Source organism: Ruditapes philippinarum, unplaced genomic scaffold, assembly GCF_026571515.1.
Source record: "Ruditapes philippinarum isolate M1 unplaced genomic scaffold, ASM2657151v2 ctg19864_1_1_1_1, whole genome shotgun sequence".
NCBI lineage: Eukaryota > Metazoa > Mollusca > Bivalvia > Venerida > Veneridae > Ruditapes > Ruditapes philippinarum.
This window is the reverse complement of record NW_026857464.1, coordinates 19,243-40,167: the sequence shown is the minus strand read 5'-3', so window position 1 is coordinate 40,167 and position 20,925 is coordinate 19,243. Positions and strand designations below refer to the sequence as shown.

At 32.8% G+C, this 20,925-nt stretch overlaps 1 protein-coding gene across 1 annotated transcript; it reads right to left on the bottom strand.

Annotated features, from left to right (window-relative positions):
* Positions 1–1,535: 1,535 nt before the first annotated feature.
* Positions 1,536–19,165, bottom strand: LOC132749846 (ATP-dependent RNA helicase DDX55-like; the record flags this gene model as incomplete). The annotated part of the gene is made up of 10 exons (XM_060739758.1): positions 19,005–19,165; positions 18,388–18,475; positions 15,527–15,661; positions 14,510–14,759; positions 13,157–13,242; positions 10,888–11,003; positions 10,388–10,504; positions 8,873–9,038; positions 7,152–7,172; positions 1,536–2,051 (listed from the first exon to the last, which is right to left on the bottom strand). Coding segments are annotated over exons 3-10 (1,284 nt in total), but the record flags the coding sequence as incomplete, so codon positions are not given.
* Positions 19,166–20,925: the final 1,760 nt, after the last annotated feature.

The following is a 20,925-nucleotide window of genomic DNA, read 5'->3' as shown; positions in this document are numbered from 1 at the left end:
TGTGTAACCCAGACTTACAAATATGTGAGAATTATTCTTGAAACGAATTATTCTCGTCCTCTTATCTGAACGGAACGCGCAATAACATTCTGAAAGCATTTCTCTAGATATATTCTCGCTTCTTTCCACTAGAACTTGACCGAGAAGAATTCGAGTGCTGTTTCCCTCATGCTCCTGAGCAATTTGGTTCAACGTAGCAATGGTTCTGGCTAATGTTTAGAGAGAGCCCTCCTGTTATATCATCTTGTCTATTAGATTCCTAGACGGGAATATGTCTTGCTTACTGCCCAAAGAAATAGAGGTAAGTGGGAGAGTCTACAACGGCCATGTTACGATCCATTCATCATACCTTCATTTCTGTAAGCAAGTCTTACCTGTGTTGATCCTAAACATTCATGTTGGAGTTCTAATGGACAACTTAGTCTAATTTCACATCGTAATAAAACAGACACATGTTGCTGAGTTAAATTGTGGAAAGCAGTTCCCATTCTTCATATTGATTCGTAGCATAACGCTGTTGAAGAATAAAGTTCTCTTCTATGCATATGTCTTGGAATCCTAACACCCACACACTGTTCAACAAAACACTTTAGATCCATAAACAACTCCTCAATCTATTTTTTCAGGATCAAGTCAGTCCCTCACACTATACTCCACAACAACTGAAATAACAGCAGCGATTTTCAGTTTACCAGATGGCTACATCGTCTGTCATAGTCCTAATGATCATGAATTCAAGTTGCCCTTCCCTTGTATGGTTAAAATGGATGTTGTTGGTTAATGTTTAAAGCCTGCTAAGAATAGATCCAAGTCTGTACTTACATGAACTCGTACTATCAAAGTTTGGTTAAACTACCTTCTATCTATGTTTGTGTTAATTGCTCGATTATTAGATGATATGACATAAATGTTAAAGTTTTTGCATCGCATTGTAGTCCTTGGTGACAAATCATTAATTTCTTTTAATTGAGAGTGGGCATTAAAGCAAACATGGCCAGTATTTATTTAGTAATTGCTCCCAAATACAGATTTGGAAATCAAATGTGCATGTTGTACGGCTATCAAAACCGCGGTTGTAAACTTGTACTGATCTAAGATGACCCAAATACTGTCGCATTCAATTTCGAGTAATGCCCTTCCATTACTTTCGATTACATAACGAAGAGTTTCAAGTATTAACGGCTTCGTTTCTGGAGAAAATCGCACGCTCATCAAATTATTTTGTGTAATGAAGAAATTTGAGGACAGTATTCATTTTGAACACAACTGTAAAAGTGTTGATAAAATCCCAAAATGATAGGACAAGAAAAGAGGGTATTTTCCTTCCATGCGTCAGATCTTGTATATGAAATACAATGTATCAAAACCGTTTTACACATGAAACTTGAAATGCTGTTGGGGAACATATGAGTAATAAAAGTTTTCAGTATCATTTTCATCAAAACATAACATCTGATTTGTGTTATGTTAAGATTAAAAATTAAAAATCGCTCTGCAAATGATGTCGATATTCTCCATTCAAGTATTTCATTTACACTTCCTGTTTTTCCAACGCCTACAACAAAACATCCCGTGTTCTTACAGTACTGTATCATATCAGTTGTAGGCCAATGCTCTTCTCTATGTTGCCATAACCAATGCCCTGCTTGAACTGGGTATAACCGAGAGGGAAAGGCAGGAACATAATCATAATCATTGACCCCAGGAACATCTTGTTGAGAATAGGCTGGACCGTGTCTCATTAATGCATTATTTCCAAGAAAATTGAATATTGTATTTTTTAACAATATTCTCCCCATTCTGTCTCTATAAAAATTATCATTAACTACATCTATGTACGGTAGTGGAGCATCATCTCTTAATATTTGTAACAAACAATATCCTGGTGAGACATACTCATCTTGAATCATTAACAAATTATGTTTACCATATTCCCATTCACTCCAGTCTTGTATCACATTAAATTTATTCTTAGATATAAGGTAATCTGTGTCAGACCGTAATCCTGGAGTTGTTGTACCTTCTATTTGACTCGAACCGCAACGGATGACCTATAAAATTCCCACTCATCTACGAGTAGCTGTAAATGAATCTTAACGTTAATATAGTGAATTCATTAAATAGCGTAATTTTGCACTCTTCTTCACTCAAAACTCATTCTCTCCGTTAAACACCAATCCCATTCATCCCAAGCTTGATAGACACAGTTCTTTACTGACAAATCTGCTGAGCCGTAATCTGTTTCTCGGAAATCATGCTGGCTAGTAACATAAAACAGAATTGCATTTGTTTTATAGATATTCCCTTCGTACGTCCTTGCTAATACTAATAGCATTAAAGATTTCACGGATATTATATAAAACAACAATTTCTCTTTGATAATGGCATTCCCTGTAAAACCACCCGTCTAAACGACGGGACACTCGGTCATGTGAACACATCCAACAATATGTAATAAACCTAGCGCAACAATTTATAAGATGATTTCAAACTATATAAAAGCCAACATTTCACAATAACAGAAAATCCGACCTCCCTAAATGGAAACTAAAGTTCTATACGTATACACCCTTACCTTATAATTGAAATTGTACCAAAACGAAAAGAAAGTTGGATTTCCCAATGATCACACACTGCAATTGGACAGGTTGAATTCGCGTACTAAATAGATAAAAATCAACAAAGTCACTAAATATAAAGCCTTGTTTCCTTTATTTGTAAATTGACATCTTACACAGACAATTTTGGTGGAAAAGAAATATCGCTCTATGGTGCTGTAAATTTATTATAAAATTATTGTTTGACAGCTCAAATTATACTAGACCGCTTTCAAAAAATATTTCTTATACATATATCCATGTAGACGTATTTTATTTCTTACTTATACATATATTTTATTTTGAACTTTTATCAGAGAAACCGGATTAAATTAAAGAATGTTTTTTATCATTTTGACAAGTCTTTAAATCTTTTATTATGAATAACTTTACTAGATGTACACTTAATTGGTCACGTAATATATTTTGTTCAATTTGGTAGTTATCAATCTTGTATTAAATTACTCAGATAAGTATGAAGCGACCAAAGAAACTAGAAAAAAAAGTTTAAATCATTCAGTAATTCTACAAGAAAAATATTATGAGATGCCTGGAAAATATGTAAAAATATAAAATCACGTCCATGAATACGCTCCCTTCGCAGCTTACTGAATACACTCCCGTTACTTCAGACGTGAGCGATAGTGGAACATTCGACCGATGCGCAGGAGAGTAGTCCATGAAGAACATTTCATTTATGGTGACATTTTTTATGTTACAAAAAAAAAAGAATTTGTTTTTTATTTGTCAGGATATCTAGCATTCATACCAGCATCATAATATTCCTTATTGTATTATTGTTCTCGTAGTTGCATTTTTTTCTGCAAGCTCTTTCGTAATGAAGTAGCTTCACGGAAACAATATCATTTTCACAATATAAAGGAATATTCTGGAAAACAGAGTCAGCGAACTATCTGAAATTTTGGAATAATTTTTTTGCAAAAGCCTACACACAAATTACAATATTTTGATTCGTTTCATGGCAAAAACTACAGCAGAGTTCATTTAATTATGATTCTATGTAACAAGAGGGCCATGATGGCCCTGAAATCGCTCACCTGTATATAGGCCCCCGGGGCGGGGCCAATTTTAATCCAGGGGCTTTTATTTGAACAAACTTGGTAGACACCCATTTAAAGATGTTTCATGATAAATATCTAACCTCTAAGAAGATTTTTTAAGTTTTTACTATACACATATAGAGAAAAACAATGCCACTCCCCCCCCCCCTCTGGGCGGGCCAGTTTTGTCCCCAGAGCTTTTATTTGAACAAAATTGGTGGACACTCACTTGCAGATAATTCATGCTCAATATCTACACTGTAGCTCTTTGGATTTTTAACAGAAGAATTTTTTAAGTTTTTACTATATACATACAAGGAAAATCAATGATCCTCGGGGTGGGGCCAATTTTAACCCTAGGGCCCTTATTTAGACACCAATTAGAAGATGTTTCATGCTAAATATCTTAGCTCTAGCTCTAAAAGTTTTTACTATATACATAAAGGGAAAAACAATGACAACCTGGGGTGGGGCCAATTTTGACCCCAGGGCTTTATTTGAACAAACTTGGTAGGCACTCACTAGAATATGTTTCATGTTTAATAGCTAAGCTCTACCTATTTGGGTTTTAAGAAGAAGATTTTTTAAGTTTTTACTATATATAAATAAGGAAAATCAATACCCCCCACCCCGGGCGGAGCCAATTTTGACCCAAGGGCATTTATTTGTTCAAACTTGATAGACACTGACTAGATGATGTTTCATGCCAAATATTTAAGCTCTAGCTCTTATGGTTTTCTAAAAGAAGATATTTTAAGTTTTTTTCTTTCGGTTGCCATGGCAACCAGAGTTCTGCTTGGAATTAAATTCTTTGAACAATTGTTAAAGTTGACTACCAAAGGAACATTCCTGTACAGTTTGGATGAAATTGGCTTAGTGGTTTATGAGGAGATGTCATTTAAAGTAAAAGTTTACAGACGGAAGGCCGGACGGACGCCGGACGAAAAGCGATCACAAAAGCTCACCATTTTTGTGACAGGTGAGCTAACAATAACTGGACATGATGGACGTGGATTGATTTCACAATTTTAGTATGTCACATTGGGTTTGTCATTCTTTACTAAAGCATCATAATTCTTAAAATATGTGTTGATGTTTGCTACTGTCAATGATTCATGACAAATATCTAAGTTGTAGGCATTTAAAATTTACAGAGGAAGACATAAATGTTCTGTCCTATAAAAGTTACATGAGCTATATCTCAGTTGTACTTTCAACGAAAAAATTGTTAAATTGATTTATAGATTTTAAGATAATCAGTGAGAACCATGTGGGTTCTACCAAGGCGATGAGAACAGGGACCCCGACCCACAGACATTATGCAAAACAATATGACCACATCTTTCTTCGAAGGGGGACATAATGATAGGCAAACGTTCACACATTACGTGGACACAAAACCTCTTAATAAAAAGACAAAAGAAGCCTTTGTGCAGTGTGTTAAATCTTTCCAAAAAATATATATCCTTATAACATACACTATAATACATTATCCAGGGATTTTCTTATATCTCTTGCCTTCTGTAACTCTCTTGGCGCCGTGTATTTTCTCTTCGCGTTTTCTATTTCTGCAAATAATACCATTATGAGTATATGTTTCATTTAGACAAATTTCTTACAGTCAGTACATATGTCAATGTACGTCAATTCTAAAATGGTCTTTCCCTGAGAGATAAAGTTGTTTTGAGCAGGTAAAGTGTTGGAGATTGGATAAACCCTCCATTGTAACAGTATGTCTAGTGAGTGTGAGAGATTTTGCATTGTGTTACCATAACTTTTCATGAAGAGCAACAATTAAACCAGGGTCTGTATATTGTGGGTCAATTTAAGAAGCGCGTCTGCTAATTTGCATAGGTGAGTATAAGAGTCTGTTAATTTGGCATTATGTGGACGATTATATAATTGTCGATTATGTAATAGATTTTTTCACTGCCAATCGTTTTCTCGAGCATCAAAATAAAAGAAATACAGTTGTTTACTGACACTCGCAGGGATGCAAAAACGAGCCTGCTGATTTGGAATTTGATATTTACTAACGTTATATTTCTCAGCCACTAAAAATGAAGAAATATAGTTACCAATGATTTACTATAATGGAACACAAGCTAGAGACACCACCTCAACGTAATATACGAAACTCTGTTTCAGATTTACATACCTCATTACTCTCATAAGTATGTTCTATCGATCTAATTCAAGAGTTATCCATAAGACGAATATGTAATAAACGATTATAGTAATTAAAGTGAGTTCAATGTACAGTAAAATGACTGTTTTGCCATAAAGAACACAAAATACTGATGTCTTGAAAGATTAGAGACGATAGTAATTAATATAATTTTCTTATACAAACTGAAAATTAGAATGTTTGTCTGCATTGTATTTTCATGCCCACCATTATGTTGTCGTAACAAACTACACCTTAATAAATATATAATAATTGGTGCCGCACATAATCGACACAGAAACATCTATAATACTATAATTACTTTAGCTATTAAATAACTTCGATTGACTATAGTTCTTAAACCCAACTTCTAACAATTGTCTCATTAGCACACATTCACGTGAGCAATTGAATATACGTTGATAGTGTGAGTATTTTTGTAATAATACTTTTAGTTACTTTATTAAACGTTTAAAAACGAGCTTAACTAAAGTTAAACAAATTTTTTAAACAGTTTGATTGGTTGTTAATATTCTTAGTCTTTTTGCACAATTACAGTGCTTTCTTTAGGTCACATAAATCTAAACATGTTCTAAAAAACATATTTCTTAATATGTTATAAAACTCATGTATGCCCTTTCTAAAAACAGTAAAAATATTTCTACTGGTTCTGAGGCATAGTGTGTCTTTAAAACGAATGTACATCAAATAAATAAGGACTCTATGAACTACAATAAGAATGTGGTGTTTGGTAGAACAAGCAGGCAAACCATAAAAATCAGACCTATCATACGTTTATACAGAATCTATTTAAGCCTGATTGTATAGAAAGCTTTAAAGCCAAATGACACACCTGGAACCAACTGAAGAGTGTGAATTTATTTTGATAAAGGAAGCAATGGCCGTTGCCCAGACATGCATATCATCGGTTTAACTTTAGCAACAACAACCTAAGCAGCTTCCTGCGCGTAGAGAATCTACTAAAATCTGATCGTTGAGTCGGTGCTATTTATTTGCTCTTGATAGCTGTTTAAGTTACACAACTAGCAACAAATTCCTAAATCTTGGACGTGTTAAGCCATGCTATCGGTTAAAAGAGTCACTTCCAGAGTTAATATACTAATTATATAAATTGCACTAGTAAACTATCATTTTGTATATAGCGACCAAAATCTACTACCTTTATCAGTATAACTAGAGCGTTTTAATTGTTCTTCAGTGATTTTGGTATAATTGGCCTTTTTAAACGTTCATTTCTTTCTAAGCGCAGATTTATTCAAGAGAGGGTACGTATATGTACCATTTAACCGGCGTGTCTCTCATTACCATCTTCTTAAAGTGGAAAAACTGAAACAAACAAAATGAAAGTCTTTCCTAGTTTTTTTACAATATAATTTCAACCCATTTTTTTAATTTATACATACGTTCTTATATTACAGACGATACACATATATGTGTGCCTTTTCAATACTCCCTTTAACATTACGTTAAATAACCACTATAAATGCCCAATAAGACAGCATAACACATATATCCTAGATATGAATGTACACATGTATCCTAGATATGCATGTACACATTTATCCTAGATATGCATGTACACATGTATTCTAGATATGCATGTTACACAAGTCTCCTAGATATGCATGTACACAAGTATGCTAGATATGCATGCTCACAAAGTAACCTAGATATGCATGTACACATGTATTCTAGATATGCATGTACATATGTATCCTAGATATGCATGAACACAAGTATTCTAGATATGCATGAACACAAGTATGCTAGATATGCATGCTCACAAGTATCCTAGATATGCATGTACACATGTATCCTAGATATGCATGTACACATGTATCCTAGATATGCATGTACACATGTATCCTAGATATGCATGTACACATGTATCCTAGATATGCATGTACACATGTATTCTAGATATGCATGTACACATGTATTCTAGATATGCATGTACACAAGTACCCTAGATATGCATGTACACATGTACCCTAGATATGCATGTACACATTTATTCTAGATATGCATGTTCACAAGTATTCTAGATATGCATGTACACATGTATTCTAGATATGCATGTACACAAGTATTCTAGATATGCATGTACAGATGTATTCTAGATATGCATGTACACAAGTATTCTAGATATGCATGTACACATGTATTCTAGATATGCATGTACACAAGTATTCTAGATATGCATGTACACATGTATTCTAGATATGCATGTAAACAAGTATTCTAGATACGCATGTACACATTTATTCTAGATATGCATGTACACAAGTATCCTAGATACGCATGTACACGTGTATCCTAGATATGCATGTACACAAGTATCCTAGATATGCATGTACACATGTACCCTAGATATGCATGTACACATGTATCCTAGATATGCATGTACATAAGTATCCTAGATATGCATGTACACATGTATCCTAGATATGCATGTACACATGTATCCTAGACATGCATGTACACATGTATCCTAGATATGCATGCACACAAGTATCCTAGATATGCATGTACACAAGTATCCTAGATATGCATGTACACAAGTATCCTAGATATGCATGTACACATTTACCCTAGATATGCATGTACACATGTATTCTAGATATGCATGTACACATGTATCCTATACATGCATGTACACATGTATCCTTGATATGTATGTACATAAGTATCCTAGATATGCAAGTACACAAGTATCCTAGATATGCACGTACACATTTATCCTAGATATGCATGTACACAAGTATCCTAGATATGCATGTACACATGTATCCTAGACATGCATGTACACATGTATCCTTGATATGTATGTACATAAGTATCCTAGATATGCAAGTACACAAGTATCCTTGATATGCATGTACACATGTACACTAACAAACAATATCTGTACCTAAGAAACAGTCTCTGCATCTTGCAAACAATAGATAAGTATAATTCAAGGTACATTTTTTTAAAATTCATAGCAATCAATAATACCATTTGATGTAAATTTCAGACTTTCATACCTCTTTCTTTTGTAATAGAGTAAATGCAGACCCTTCCTTGCCCGCTCTAGCTGTCCTACCAATACGATGTATGTAAGTCTGTATGTATGAGGGTGGGTCATAAGATATTACATATTTCACTGTTGTTATGTCCATTCCTCTAGCCATAGCATCTGAGCACACAAGGCTATAAACAGGTAAAATATAGAATTAATTTATGGTATTGATAGAAAATGTTAAAGTTGCATGCCTCCAGACGACCCAAAATATTTCAAGAAAATTAAACTTGGAAAAAACATACTAAAACTTTGAGAAAAGTAAACAAATTTAAGATTCAAGTGATAATTTATATCTTATGTGCAATTAATGACTGTATTTTGTAGTATTTATCACCATATTTCTACTGTGTTACTAACACAGTAGGGGCTATTTATGCATGTTTTGATCTCTTTTTGGTACTTTACGTGGATTTTAAGTGCCGATTGTAATGTGTCAAGCACTTTCTTTGTTCATTTCACAATATTTTACCTTTAAATACATTTTTAAAATTTTCATTAAAATTAGGATGAATCTGGAGGCGTGCTGCTTTAACTTCTTCTGTTCGTCTTCAGATATTGTAAATTTAGATATTGTGATTTAAGATATTGTGAATTTAGATATTGTAAATAATTATATTGTGAATTTGAATATTGTGAACTTGAATATTGTAAATTAAGATATTGTGGCTTAATATATTGTGTATTTAGATTTGTAAATTTCAGATAATGTAAATTTAGATATATGACAAATATAGATATTGGAAATTTAGATATTGTGAATTTTGGAATTGTGACTTTAGATGTTGTAAATCAGATATTGTGATTTTAGATATATTTAGCTATTGTGAATAAAGATATTGTTAATTTAGATATAACCAATTTAGATATTGTGAATAAAGATATTGTTAATTTAGATATTGTGAATAAAGATATTGTGATTTTAGATATTGTATATTTAGCTATTGTGAATAAAGATATTGTTAATTTAGATATAATGAATTTAGATATTGTGAATAAAGATATTGTTAATTTAGATATAACGAATTTAGATATTGTGATTTTAGATATTGTATATTTAGCTATTGTGAATAAAGATATTGTTAATTTAGATATAATGAATTTAGATATTGTGATTTTAGATATTGTATATTTAGCTATTGTGAATAAAGATATTGTTAATTTAGATATAACGAATTAAGATATTGCAAATTAAGATATTAAGAATTTAGATATTGTAAATATTCATTATTAAGTAAGATATCTTGAATTATGATCATAATGTATATATCACTATAATAACAAGCACATGCATGACATTCCAACAGAATTCCTTTAATGGTTAAATAAGCTATAAAATTTCATACAAACCCTTAAACATATGAAATATTCAAATTTATGCAAAATCTGAAGCAGTTAATGCACCAAGACTGACACCTTGTAAAATAGACTCACTTTAAAAAGTCAAATAGAAATTATAATATTACAATATTTAACTCACATATCAATTTTGCCAGCCTCAAATTTCTTCAAGATGGCATTCCTGCGAGCTACATGTATACTAGAGGAGAATTCTTTTACCTCAATCCCTCCATATAACTTGATTAACATAAACAACCTGTGACAAAATATACAAATATAAATAAAATATTTAAGATAAACTAAATAAACATAAATAATCTGCAATATAAATTTACAAGAAAATAAATTTTGTATACAAAATCAAATATTTAAGATAAACATTCAATTAACTAAATGAACATAAATAATCTGTAATATTAAATTTACAAAATGTAAATACATGTATACAAAATCAAATATTCAAGATTTTCAAATATTCCATTAACTAAATAAACATAAAAATCTGCAATGTATATACACAAAATCAAATATCAAAGGAAAACACCCGGTTTAGTTTTTGTAACACTCTAAAATTTAATGCCCCAGTAATGGGAAATAAACCTGCCTGAATTAAAGCCCTGACAAATTGTTGTAAATTACCTGTGTGTTGACTCTACAGAATTTGTGAAGCAAAGGATGTTTCTATACTTTAGATGATGAAGAAGATGTAGTATAATCAATGGTTTTTCACCACTTGTCGTTTCTATGTAATATTCCTGTATAAAAAAGAACTTTTATTATTGTTAATGGTAATAATCATGACCATTGTAAAATACCTTTTCAGTTCAACTACATTGAAAGAACTATCCAAACTTTATACTTTATTCCAATCATTCTTTGGTTATTCTAAAACTCTTAATTAATTAATATATATTTCTATAACGATTAAAACCAATTTTAGGAAATATAAGCATTATTTCTTTCTCAAGGTCAGAAATAATTGCTTAGTAGCTTTAATAGGAGATAAAAGGTCACAAGCTTAAATCAAACATAAATACATAATGGCTAAAATCAGCATTGTTGATTAATAGTTAAGTACAAAATAAGAATTGAAATGGCTAACAAGAGCACCGCTAGGTGGAGCATTATATGCCCGAAAGTGATTTTTTTTAGTAAAGATGAAGCATTTGTAAGACATGGGATTTCAATAAAGTATTACCTCCTTCAATTAACAATCCTCCTTTAAAGTTTCAATATTGTTGTCCAAATGGAACTTAAGTTATGCCCAAGAAACTGTTTTCAATTCTAAGGTAATAGTGACCTTGACATTGGGGCCCCAAAATCAACAGGGGTCTTCTACCAAATATGGACAATCATCCTTTGAAGTTTGAATATTGTGGGCTAAATGGAACTTAAGTTATGCTCAAGAAACTGTTTTCAATTTCTAAGTTATAGTGACCTTGACCTTTGACCTTGTGACCCCAAAATCAATAGGGGTCTTCTACCCAATATGGATAATCATCCTATGAAATTTGAACACTGTGGGCCAAATAGAAATTAAGTTATGCTCTGGAACTGTTTTTTGTTTAAAGTTAATAGTTGCCTTGACCTTTGACCTTGTAACCCCAAAATCAATAGGGATCTTCTACCCAATATGGACAATCATCCTATGAGGTTTGAACACTGTGGGCCAAGTGGAACTTAAGTTATGCTCCGGAAACTGTTTTCAGTTTTAAGGTCATAGTGACCTTGACCTTTGACCTAGTGACCCCAAAATCAATAGGGGTCTTCTACCTAATATGGACAATCATCCTATGAAGTTTAAACACTGTAGGCCAAATGGAACTTAAGTTATGCTCCGAAAACTGTTTTCAGTTTTAAGGTCATAGTGGCCTTGACCTTTGACCTTGTGACCCCAAAATCAATAGGGGTCTTCTACCCAATATGAACAATCATCCTATGAAGTTTGAACACTGTGGGCCAAATTGAACTTAAGTTATGCTCCGAAAACTGTTTTCAGTTCTAAGGTCATAGTGACCTTGACCTTTGACCTTGTGACCCCAAAATCAATAGGGGTTTTCTACCTAATATGGACAATCATTCAATGAAGTTTGAACACTGTAGGCCAAATGGAACTTAAGTTATGTCCCGAAAACTGTTTCCAGTTTTAAGGTAATAGTGACCTTGACCTTTGACCTTATGACCCCAAAATCAATAGGGGTCTTCTACCCAATATGGACAATCATCCTATGAAGTTTGAATATTGTGGGCCAAATGGAACTTAAGTTATGCTCCGGAAACCAAATTGCTAACGGACGGACGTACAGACGGACGGACGTACCAAAATTTGATGTTTATGAGGCAAATCAGCTCATAAACACCACCTGGACCAACGTCCATAAGCAAAATAAGCTCATAAAAACAAAAAGATAGCTCTTAATTTTAATTTGATGAGTTTATGTTCTTTATTTAACTACGGAATGAAGCTCATAATAATCAAATGTTTGCTCGGACAGACAGACGGACGCCAGAGTGTATAACATAATATGTCCGAAATTCTTTCGGGCATATAAAAACATGACATCAAAAACATAGGACATCAGAATAATAGGAAATGAATTGGTAATGGCTTAAAAAATGACATGAATTGGTGATGGAAAAAAAACATCTCATACTTGGTAATGGCTTAAAAATGACATGAATTGGTGATGGCTTAAAACATTACATATGAATTGGTAATGGAAAAAAAACATCTCATACTTGGTAATGGCTTAAAAATGACATGAATTGGTGATGGCTTAAAACATTACATATGAATTGGTAAAGGAAAAAAACATCACATACTTGGTAATGACTTAAAACATGACATAAATTGGTAATGATTACAAATTGTCTACCACATTTATTTACAGACAGACAATTAACTTACTGATAAGCTAGATGGGGTTGCGTATTTACCCACAAAGTCACCAGGTTTCTCGACAATCTTGCTTTTTTCAATGCTATTTGCATCACCTACATGATAAAATCATTTTTATTGAACTGAATGGAAACAACATTAAAAACATCAATTGCCAAAAAAACAGGTCAAAATATGCAAAAATAGCCCTACTGCATTAGTCATGCAGCAGATATATGGTGATAAATACAGTAAACTTCATTTATAGCGAACACGGTTATAGCGAACCTCCGGTTATAAGGAACAAATTATTTTGGCCCCAATTTTGCCCTTCTTTATTTCATATAAAAACATACGGTTATAGCGAACATGGTTATAAGGAATTATCGCTTAAAAGGAACTCATTTCTTAACACCAATTTAGAGAAAAGTACAGAAAATTTTCACTTTTATAACAATCTCCAATATATCGGCTATCCGTAAATATTCAACTTTCGTTTCATTGGCATGGATTAAAACTCGGCCGAATGTGTTGTTTATTGATGTATGTACTTCAATACACCTATGAAAATGAATTTGTATAGAGTACGTTGTATAGTTTTCTATTTAGGATATTTTTAATACGAGTTCTTGTCACCAAGATAAAACGGTTATTCCTTTTATTCTATCATTTTTTTATTTAATAGTTTTGCTCGACGAGTAATCAAAAACACAATTATGCCACTGAAAGATTCCATCAATTATGAGTTATTCAACAAAAATAAAAAAAAGTAAAGGAGAATAATCTATTCTAACACTCCACATGATTTTGTCACTATAGACAAAGAAGGATAAAAATGGTGTTAAACTGCCAATAAATACTGGTTAGGGACTACTTGGATATGCGTCTGTTATGTTTTCACCCTCTATTATATAGTTGACAAAGCCTTTTAAAGCAACCATAAAAAGCATTTTTATTTATATTTTCAGTTCTTATTACAATACTGAAGTAATATCTCACATACACTAACATCACATATTTGATTCATATCAGTTAAAAAATATTTTGACAAAACGGCGCCAATCCATATGCAGCGTAATGACATCATCCTAAGTAAACAACTCATTCATAAACAAGCTGACGTTTTTTCAAACATACAAGAATGATAAATGGGGCACTGATGTAAACACAATCTTCCTTATTTTATCATGTTAGAATTTAAATAATATCGGTCTTAGCCGTGTTTATCGGCTATTTAACACAGGTTTTGTTGTTTTAATGCGAAAAAACTCACCACTTAGGCCTACAGCCTTTGTGGTCAATTCCTATGCATCAAAACTCCAAACTGGTGTTAAATAGCCGATTAACACCGCTAAGACTGATATTATTTCTTAAATATATTACCGTCAGGTTTATTGTCAACATTCTTTGTTTCTGAGTCACTCTCTAAATTAGCATCATTGTCAGATTCCTTATCAACAGATCTCTTTGCCAGTTTATCTCCACTGTCCTGTCTTTTGTTGAATGTTTTAGACTGTGATGGTTTTATTCCAGTTTTGACAACAGATGTGACCAACTTTGGCTGGAATAGACTCAGCTGTTCAAGTTTTTCAGGATTCTGTGACAAAGTTGCGGTGTATAGAAGTTTCTGTAACTGGAAATATAAAAATAAAAGTACAATGAAGGACTTTTAATTAGCAGTGTTTTCGTCAACAGAGAAACAAGCAATATGAACGGTCACAAAACCAGGCTGGTTTTCTTCCAATAAAAGGTGTGAGAGGCCTTGTGCACAGAAGAGAAGATTTCTATAGATCACTGACATCACCCTTCTAATAACCAGTATTTACTTTAAAATGGATTGGTCAACAATTGGCATATTTTATATAAGTATTTCAAATACAAAAATGCAAATTCATTTTCAATTCAATTGTGTTGTAAGCTATAAACTTATATCCAATTCTTGGAACCCACCATAACTAAACAATGAGTGTAAAGTTCTTGTCCCTGATGGGGTTTGATCCAATGAGGCTGACAAAACTTAGATTACTTGTGTGAAGCATTAACCACTCTTGACTGTTCGTTGTAGAACTAAAACCAGCAGATAAATAAATCACCTGCCACTGCACACCTGTACTGATGTGTCATATTTCTTTTTTTTATTTGGGTTTTACATCACATCGACACAGTATAGGTCATATCGCGATGTTCCAGCATTACTGGTGGAGGAAGATCTCCGATGCCCTTCCGTGCATTATTTCAGGCACAAACGGGAACCTGAGTAGCACCTGAGTAGAACCACCGACGTTCCGTAAGCTAGCTGGATAACTTCCTCACATGTCACATTTTTTATTTACCTCTAAATTTGAGGTACAACATTTTTTATGTAAAACATTTAAGTGGAATAATAAGTATAAACATTACAGGCATTTCCATCCTTTGACAATAAGATGCCGTAAGAGGTCCCGGGCGGGGTCAGCATCTTTACACGGAGTTCTTTCCTCGGCTCAACCAATCTTGTTTTATTTCATCCATCATTCTATCAGCTTCATTTTTCTCCTATAGATTAAATAGAGCATTTCAAAGAAATTTTATTTATTTATACGAATTTATTGTAGTTCGATTGTGTTGGAAGCTATGAGCTTAGAGAAACACTCTGGAATATGTTCCTGACACCAACCAGTACTAAGTAATGAATGTATAGTTTCGCGCTTAAGGAAACAACGGCTTGCTCCTGATCGGGTTTAAACCTATACAACCAGCAATCCTTTGATAACTAAATAAGACGTTTTAACCCCTATGCCACGCCACAATCAAGAAATATTTATTTCAAAAGGAAGTTAAATTAATTTAAAGAAATTTAGAATAAGCCTATGGTGAGCTTTAAACTAATAGAGTAAGTCTATGGTAAGCTTTGAACTATTAAAGTAAGTTTATGGTGAGCTGTAAAATAATAGAATAAGTCTTTGTTTAGCTATAAACTATTGGAGTAAGCCTATAGTAAGATATAAACTAATGGAGTAAACCTATAATGAGCTATAAACTTAAAGAGTAAGCCTTAAGTGAGCTATAAACTATTAGAGTAAGTCTATGGTGAGCTATTAACTAATGGAGTAAGCCTATATTGAGCTATAATTTTACAGAGTAAGCGTATGGCGAGCTATAAACTAATAGAGTAAGCCTATAGTGAGCTATAAACTAATAGAGAAAGCCTATGGTGAGCTTTGAACTAATGGAGTAAGTCTATAGTGAGCTATAATTTTACAGAGTAAGCCTATGGTGAGCTATTAACTAAATAGAATAAGCCTATGGCGAGCTATGAACAAATAGAGTAAGCCAATAGTGAGCTATAAACTAACAGAGTAAGCCTATAGTGAGCTACAAACTAATGGAGTAAGCCTTTAGTGAGCTATTATTTTACACAGAAAGCCTATGTTGAGTTATTAACTAATAGAGTAAGCCAATGGTGAGCTATAAACTATCGGAGTAAGCCTATAGTGAGCTATAAACTATCGAAGTAAGCCTATAGTGAGCTATTATTTTACAGAGTAAGCCTGTGGTGAGCTATTAACTAAATAGAATAAGCCTATGGCGAGCTATGAACAAATAGAGTAAGCCAATAGTGAGCTATAAACTAACAGAGTAAGCCTATAGTGAGCTACAAACTAATGGAGTAAGCCTTTAGTGAGCTATTATTTTACACAGAAAGCCTATGTTGAGTTATTAACTAATAGAGTAAGCCAATGGTGAGCTATAAACTATCGAAGTAAGCCTATAGTGAGCTATTATTTTACAGAGTAAGCCTGTGGTGAGCTATAAACTAATAGAGTAAGCATAAAGTGAGCTATAATTTTACAGAGTAAGCCTATGGCGAGCTATTAACTAATAGAATAAGCCTATGGCGAGCTATAAACTAATAGAGTAAGCCTATAGTGAGCTATAAACTAATATATTAAGCCTATAGTGAGCTATAAACTAATGGGGTAAGCCTATAGTGAGCTATAAGTTTACAGAGTAAGCTTGTGGTGAGCTGTAAACTAATAAAGTAAACCTAAAGTGAGCTATAATTTTACAGAGTAAGCCTATGGCGAGCTATTAACTAATAGAATAAGCCTATGGCAAGCTATAAACTAATAAAGTAAGTCTTTTATGAGCTATAAACTTTTGAGTAAGTTTATAGTGAGCTGTAATCTATTAGTGTAAGTCTATAGTGAGCCATTTACTATTAATATAAGCCTATGCTGAGGTATAAACTATTATTAGAGTAAATCTACGATGACCTATACAGTTTTTAAGTGAGTCTATGGTAAACTATTAACTAGAAAAAGCCTATGGTGAGCTTTAAATTAATAGATTAAGCCTACCGTTAGCTATAAATTATAAGGGTAAGTCTATATTGAGCTATAAATTAATAGACTTAAGCTTATGGCGAGCAATAAACTAATAGAATTAGCCTTAAGTGAGCTATAAACTAAAAGATTAAGTTTATTGTGAGCTTTAAATTAAAGGATACAGTTTTAAGTGAGCTATTGTCTATGTCATTATCAAGTCTCATAGACGTTACACGATATATGTTTGTCTTGCATGTACGATCGTAATATATTTCTCTAAGTGAACATCAAATGCAATATTTTAATGAGTGGTGTAGCCACAAGTGAAAATATAAGAGCTGGTGTAGCAATGCTTTTCATGTTTTGATCATTTTCCCAGAGACTTTTATTTCAGCTTGAAAGCAGCTTTTAAAATATAAAGTCTTCAAATCCAGACACACTATTCCATGCGTGAGATTTAGTGGCCCTTGATATTGATCGATTTCTGCCCTCTTGGTTTAATATGGAAAAGTAGTCGTAGATTTTACGTTACCAAATGTGTTTACATTACATTTTCAATATCCACCTTACCGACTTTTCTAGATAACTAGCCAATATTTACTTATTTCTTCACAATAGACCAACAATTAATCACACCTGACATGAAATTGTCAGTATCAGTGGTGATAGACAAATGCTATCATATAAACTCAATGTCCAAGATCAATTGTTACCCAGATATAATGCATCACCTGACAATCAAACCAGTGGCCACATATTAACTAGTCATACATATTAATTTAAGTGGGCAGACAACAAGTGTACTTTAAATAAGTATAGATAGTCTAATTTCAGTAGGGAGATGGAGACAGAACAATAGCATGATCTAGAATTCAACAATTTTTTGTAACAACATTGGGTCAAAACAATAGTTGCCACTATGATAGCAAAATGTTTGATGGAATACACATTTACCTGAGATTTTCAGGATATTTACCATAATCTATAGATGACCGAAGATGTACTGAGTCTTCAACATTTTTACATTTCTTTACAACTTTTACTGAAAGTAAAGATTGTATAAAGATGATGTTATCATGTAGATAAAAGGCAATATTCAATTTGATCTTCTTTTTCTACATTTCTAGAAATATCAACATTTCATGAAATTATTTTACAAACTAAAGCTATTAAGTGACAAATCTTTATTTAATAGATATCATAGTAACTTTATATGAACAATGTGTTATCTTCAAAAACCTTTTTTAGAAATACTATGTGATTGAAGTGTAAATTGTTTTTAAATAAAGCATCTTCGTATCCATAAAAAAATTGGTTTGGACCGGAAATCATTAGAAATCTTATGAAAAGTTCCACGATAATAGTTTTAAGTCTAACCTGTCACATAATCTTCGTAAATCTTATGAAACATATCAGGACAATAATACGATGGTAATAGTTTTAAGCCTTACCTGTGACAAAGTCTTCAGAAATCTTATGAAACGTACCATGACAATTGTTTGAGACCTTTCCTGTGACAAAATCTTCGGAAATCCTATGAAATGTACCACAACAATAGTTTTAAGCCTTACCTGTAACCATATCCTGGACCTCGTCTAAACTATTCAACAGTTTCAAACGATCTTCATCTTTTCTACACGACTTGAATTCTTCCAGAAAATCAGCATATTTTCCTGATGTTTGTAATTTTAATTTCAAATCTGTCAGCAAACCTAAAATAAACAGAAGCATGATCACTTAATGTTATAAATGTTATAATGTAAATGTAATTAATACCCACTAAACTGACATAAAAAAAGTAGGCGGAGTAGAGACTGCATGCCAGGCTATAGACTACTATATTTTGCCAGGCAAAGACTACCATATCTAAAAGGAACATACTACACATTCAGATGGGTTTTCCTTCCGTATTCCATGTGCCTTTGCATTGTTGTATCAAATTTAAGTGCTCTTGCAAGATATGCTCAATGTGTACTGTTAACTGTTATAATAATATACACAGCAGTGTCATCAACATATAACCAAACCTGTGAAATTATGCATTGAGACAGGTCATTTATGTAGAGTAAGAAGTTGGTTAAGGACAGTGCCCTGTGGGACACCTGATGAAACAGATACCTCATCAGACTTATTTCCATTAATCATGACAGGCTTTAGGCGAACTATGACAAAAAAATTACAAATTGAAGTGTGTGGTCTTGAATGCCATGCTAATGTAATTTGAAGAGTAACAGTCAAAAACTTTAAAATGTGTTTAAAAATTTAAACAGTATTGAATCTGTTTGTTGACTATGAATTAAGTTCCTTGATAGATCCTCAACAAGTCCTAAAAGTTGTGAAAAACAAGATTTTTTTATCCGAAACCATGTTGGAGGTGAAATAAGGTGGGGGGGGGGGGAAATCCCGGGATCCGGAACGCCCGGGATCGTATTAGATATAGAGGGAAAACTAATAAACTATATTTGTGTTGATTATTTCGTTATGAAAGGCGATTAAACGTTAAGTGTTTATTTTTATTGTAATATAAATCTGTGATTTAATGAACGTTAAATTAAATTAACTTAGGATATAAATATATTTAGAGCAATTTATTAACAAACTTAAAATGTGGAAATCACAAAACTTATAATTATATGCCTAATTAACTGGAAAAATTAAAGACTATATTCTTGAATTGGTCAAATCCCGGGATCCCTATATGTTTTAATACGATCCCAGCTTTTTTGAAAACTACATTCTTGAACTGGCCAATTCCTGGGATCTCTATATATTTTAATACGATTGCGGCTTTTCTGAAAACTATATTCTTGAACTGGTCAATTCCCGGGATCCCTATATGTTTTAATACAATCCCGGTTTTCTGAAAACTATAATTATTCTTGAACTGGTCAATTCCCGGGATCCCTGTATGTTTTAATACGGTCCCGGCTTATCTGAAAAGTATCTTCTTAGACTGGTCAATTTCTGGGATCCCTATATTTTATATACGATCCCGAAAATCGTGAAAAAAAATACGTTATTTTTAGAGATTTTTTATGACCACTACAAATCAAACTTATTTAGAAATCTCTACAAAATATTCAAATAGTAATAATAATATACCGAGAGTAGGTGGTCAATTACTATATGTTTAATACGATCCCTGGTCCCGCCTTTCTTTAGGCTATCTAGGGATTTTCCCCCCACCGTGAAATAAAACATTGTTGACCTAAAAGTGCTATGAAATGTTTGATGCAACAATGTGTATAATAACTTTACAAAGAACATATGTCAATGAAATGGACCTTTAGTCTGACGGTTACTTTTATTGACTGTCTTAAAGGGAGATCTAGTTCTTATGTATTGTCTAAAATTAACCCAGTTGGCCTTATGAAATAAGTGAATTTGCCGAGGCTTATTTTTATTTAGACGGTGTTTAACATCACAGTTGATTTGGACAAATTGTTACTGATTTAATCATACATTGATCTAACAAGAGAAGGATTGATTTTG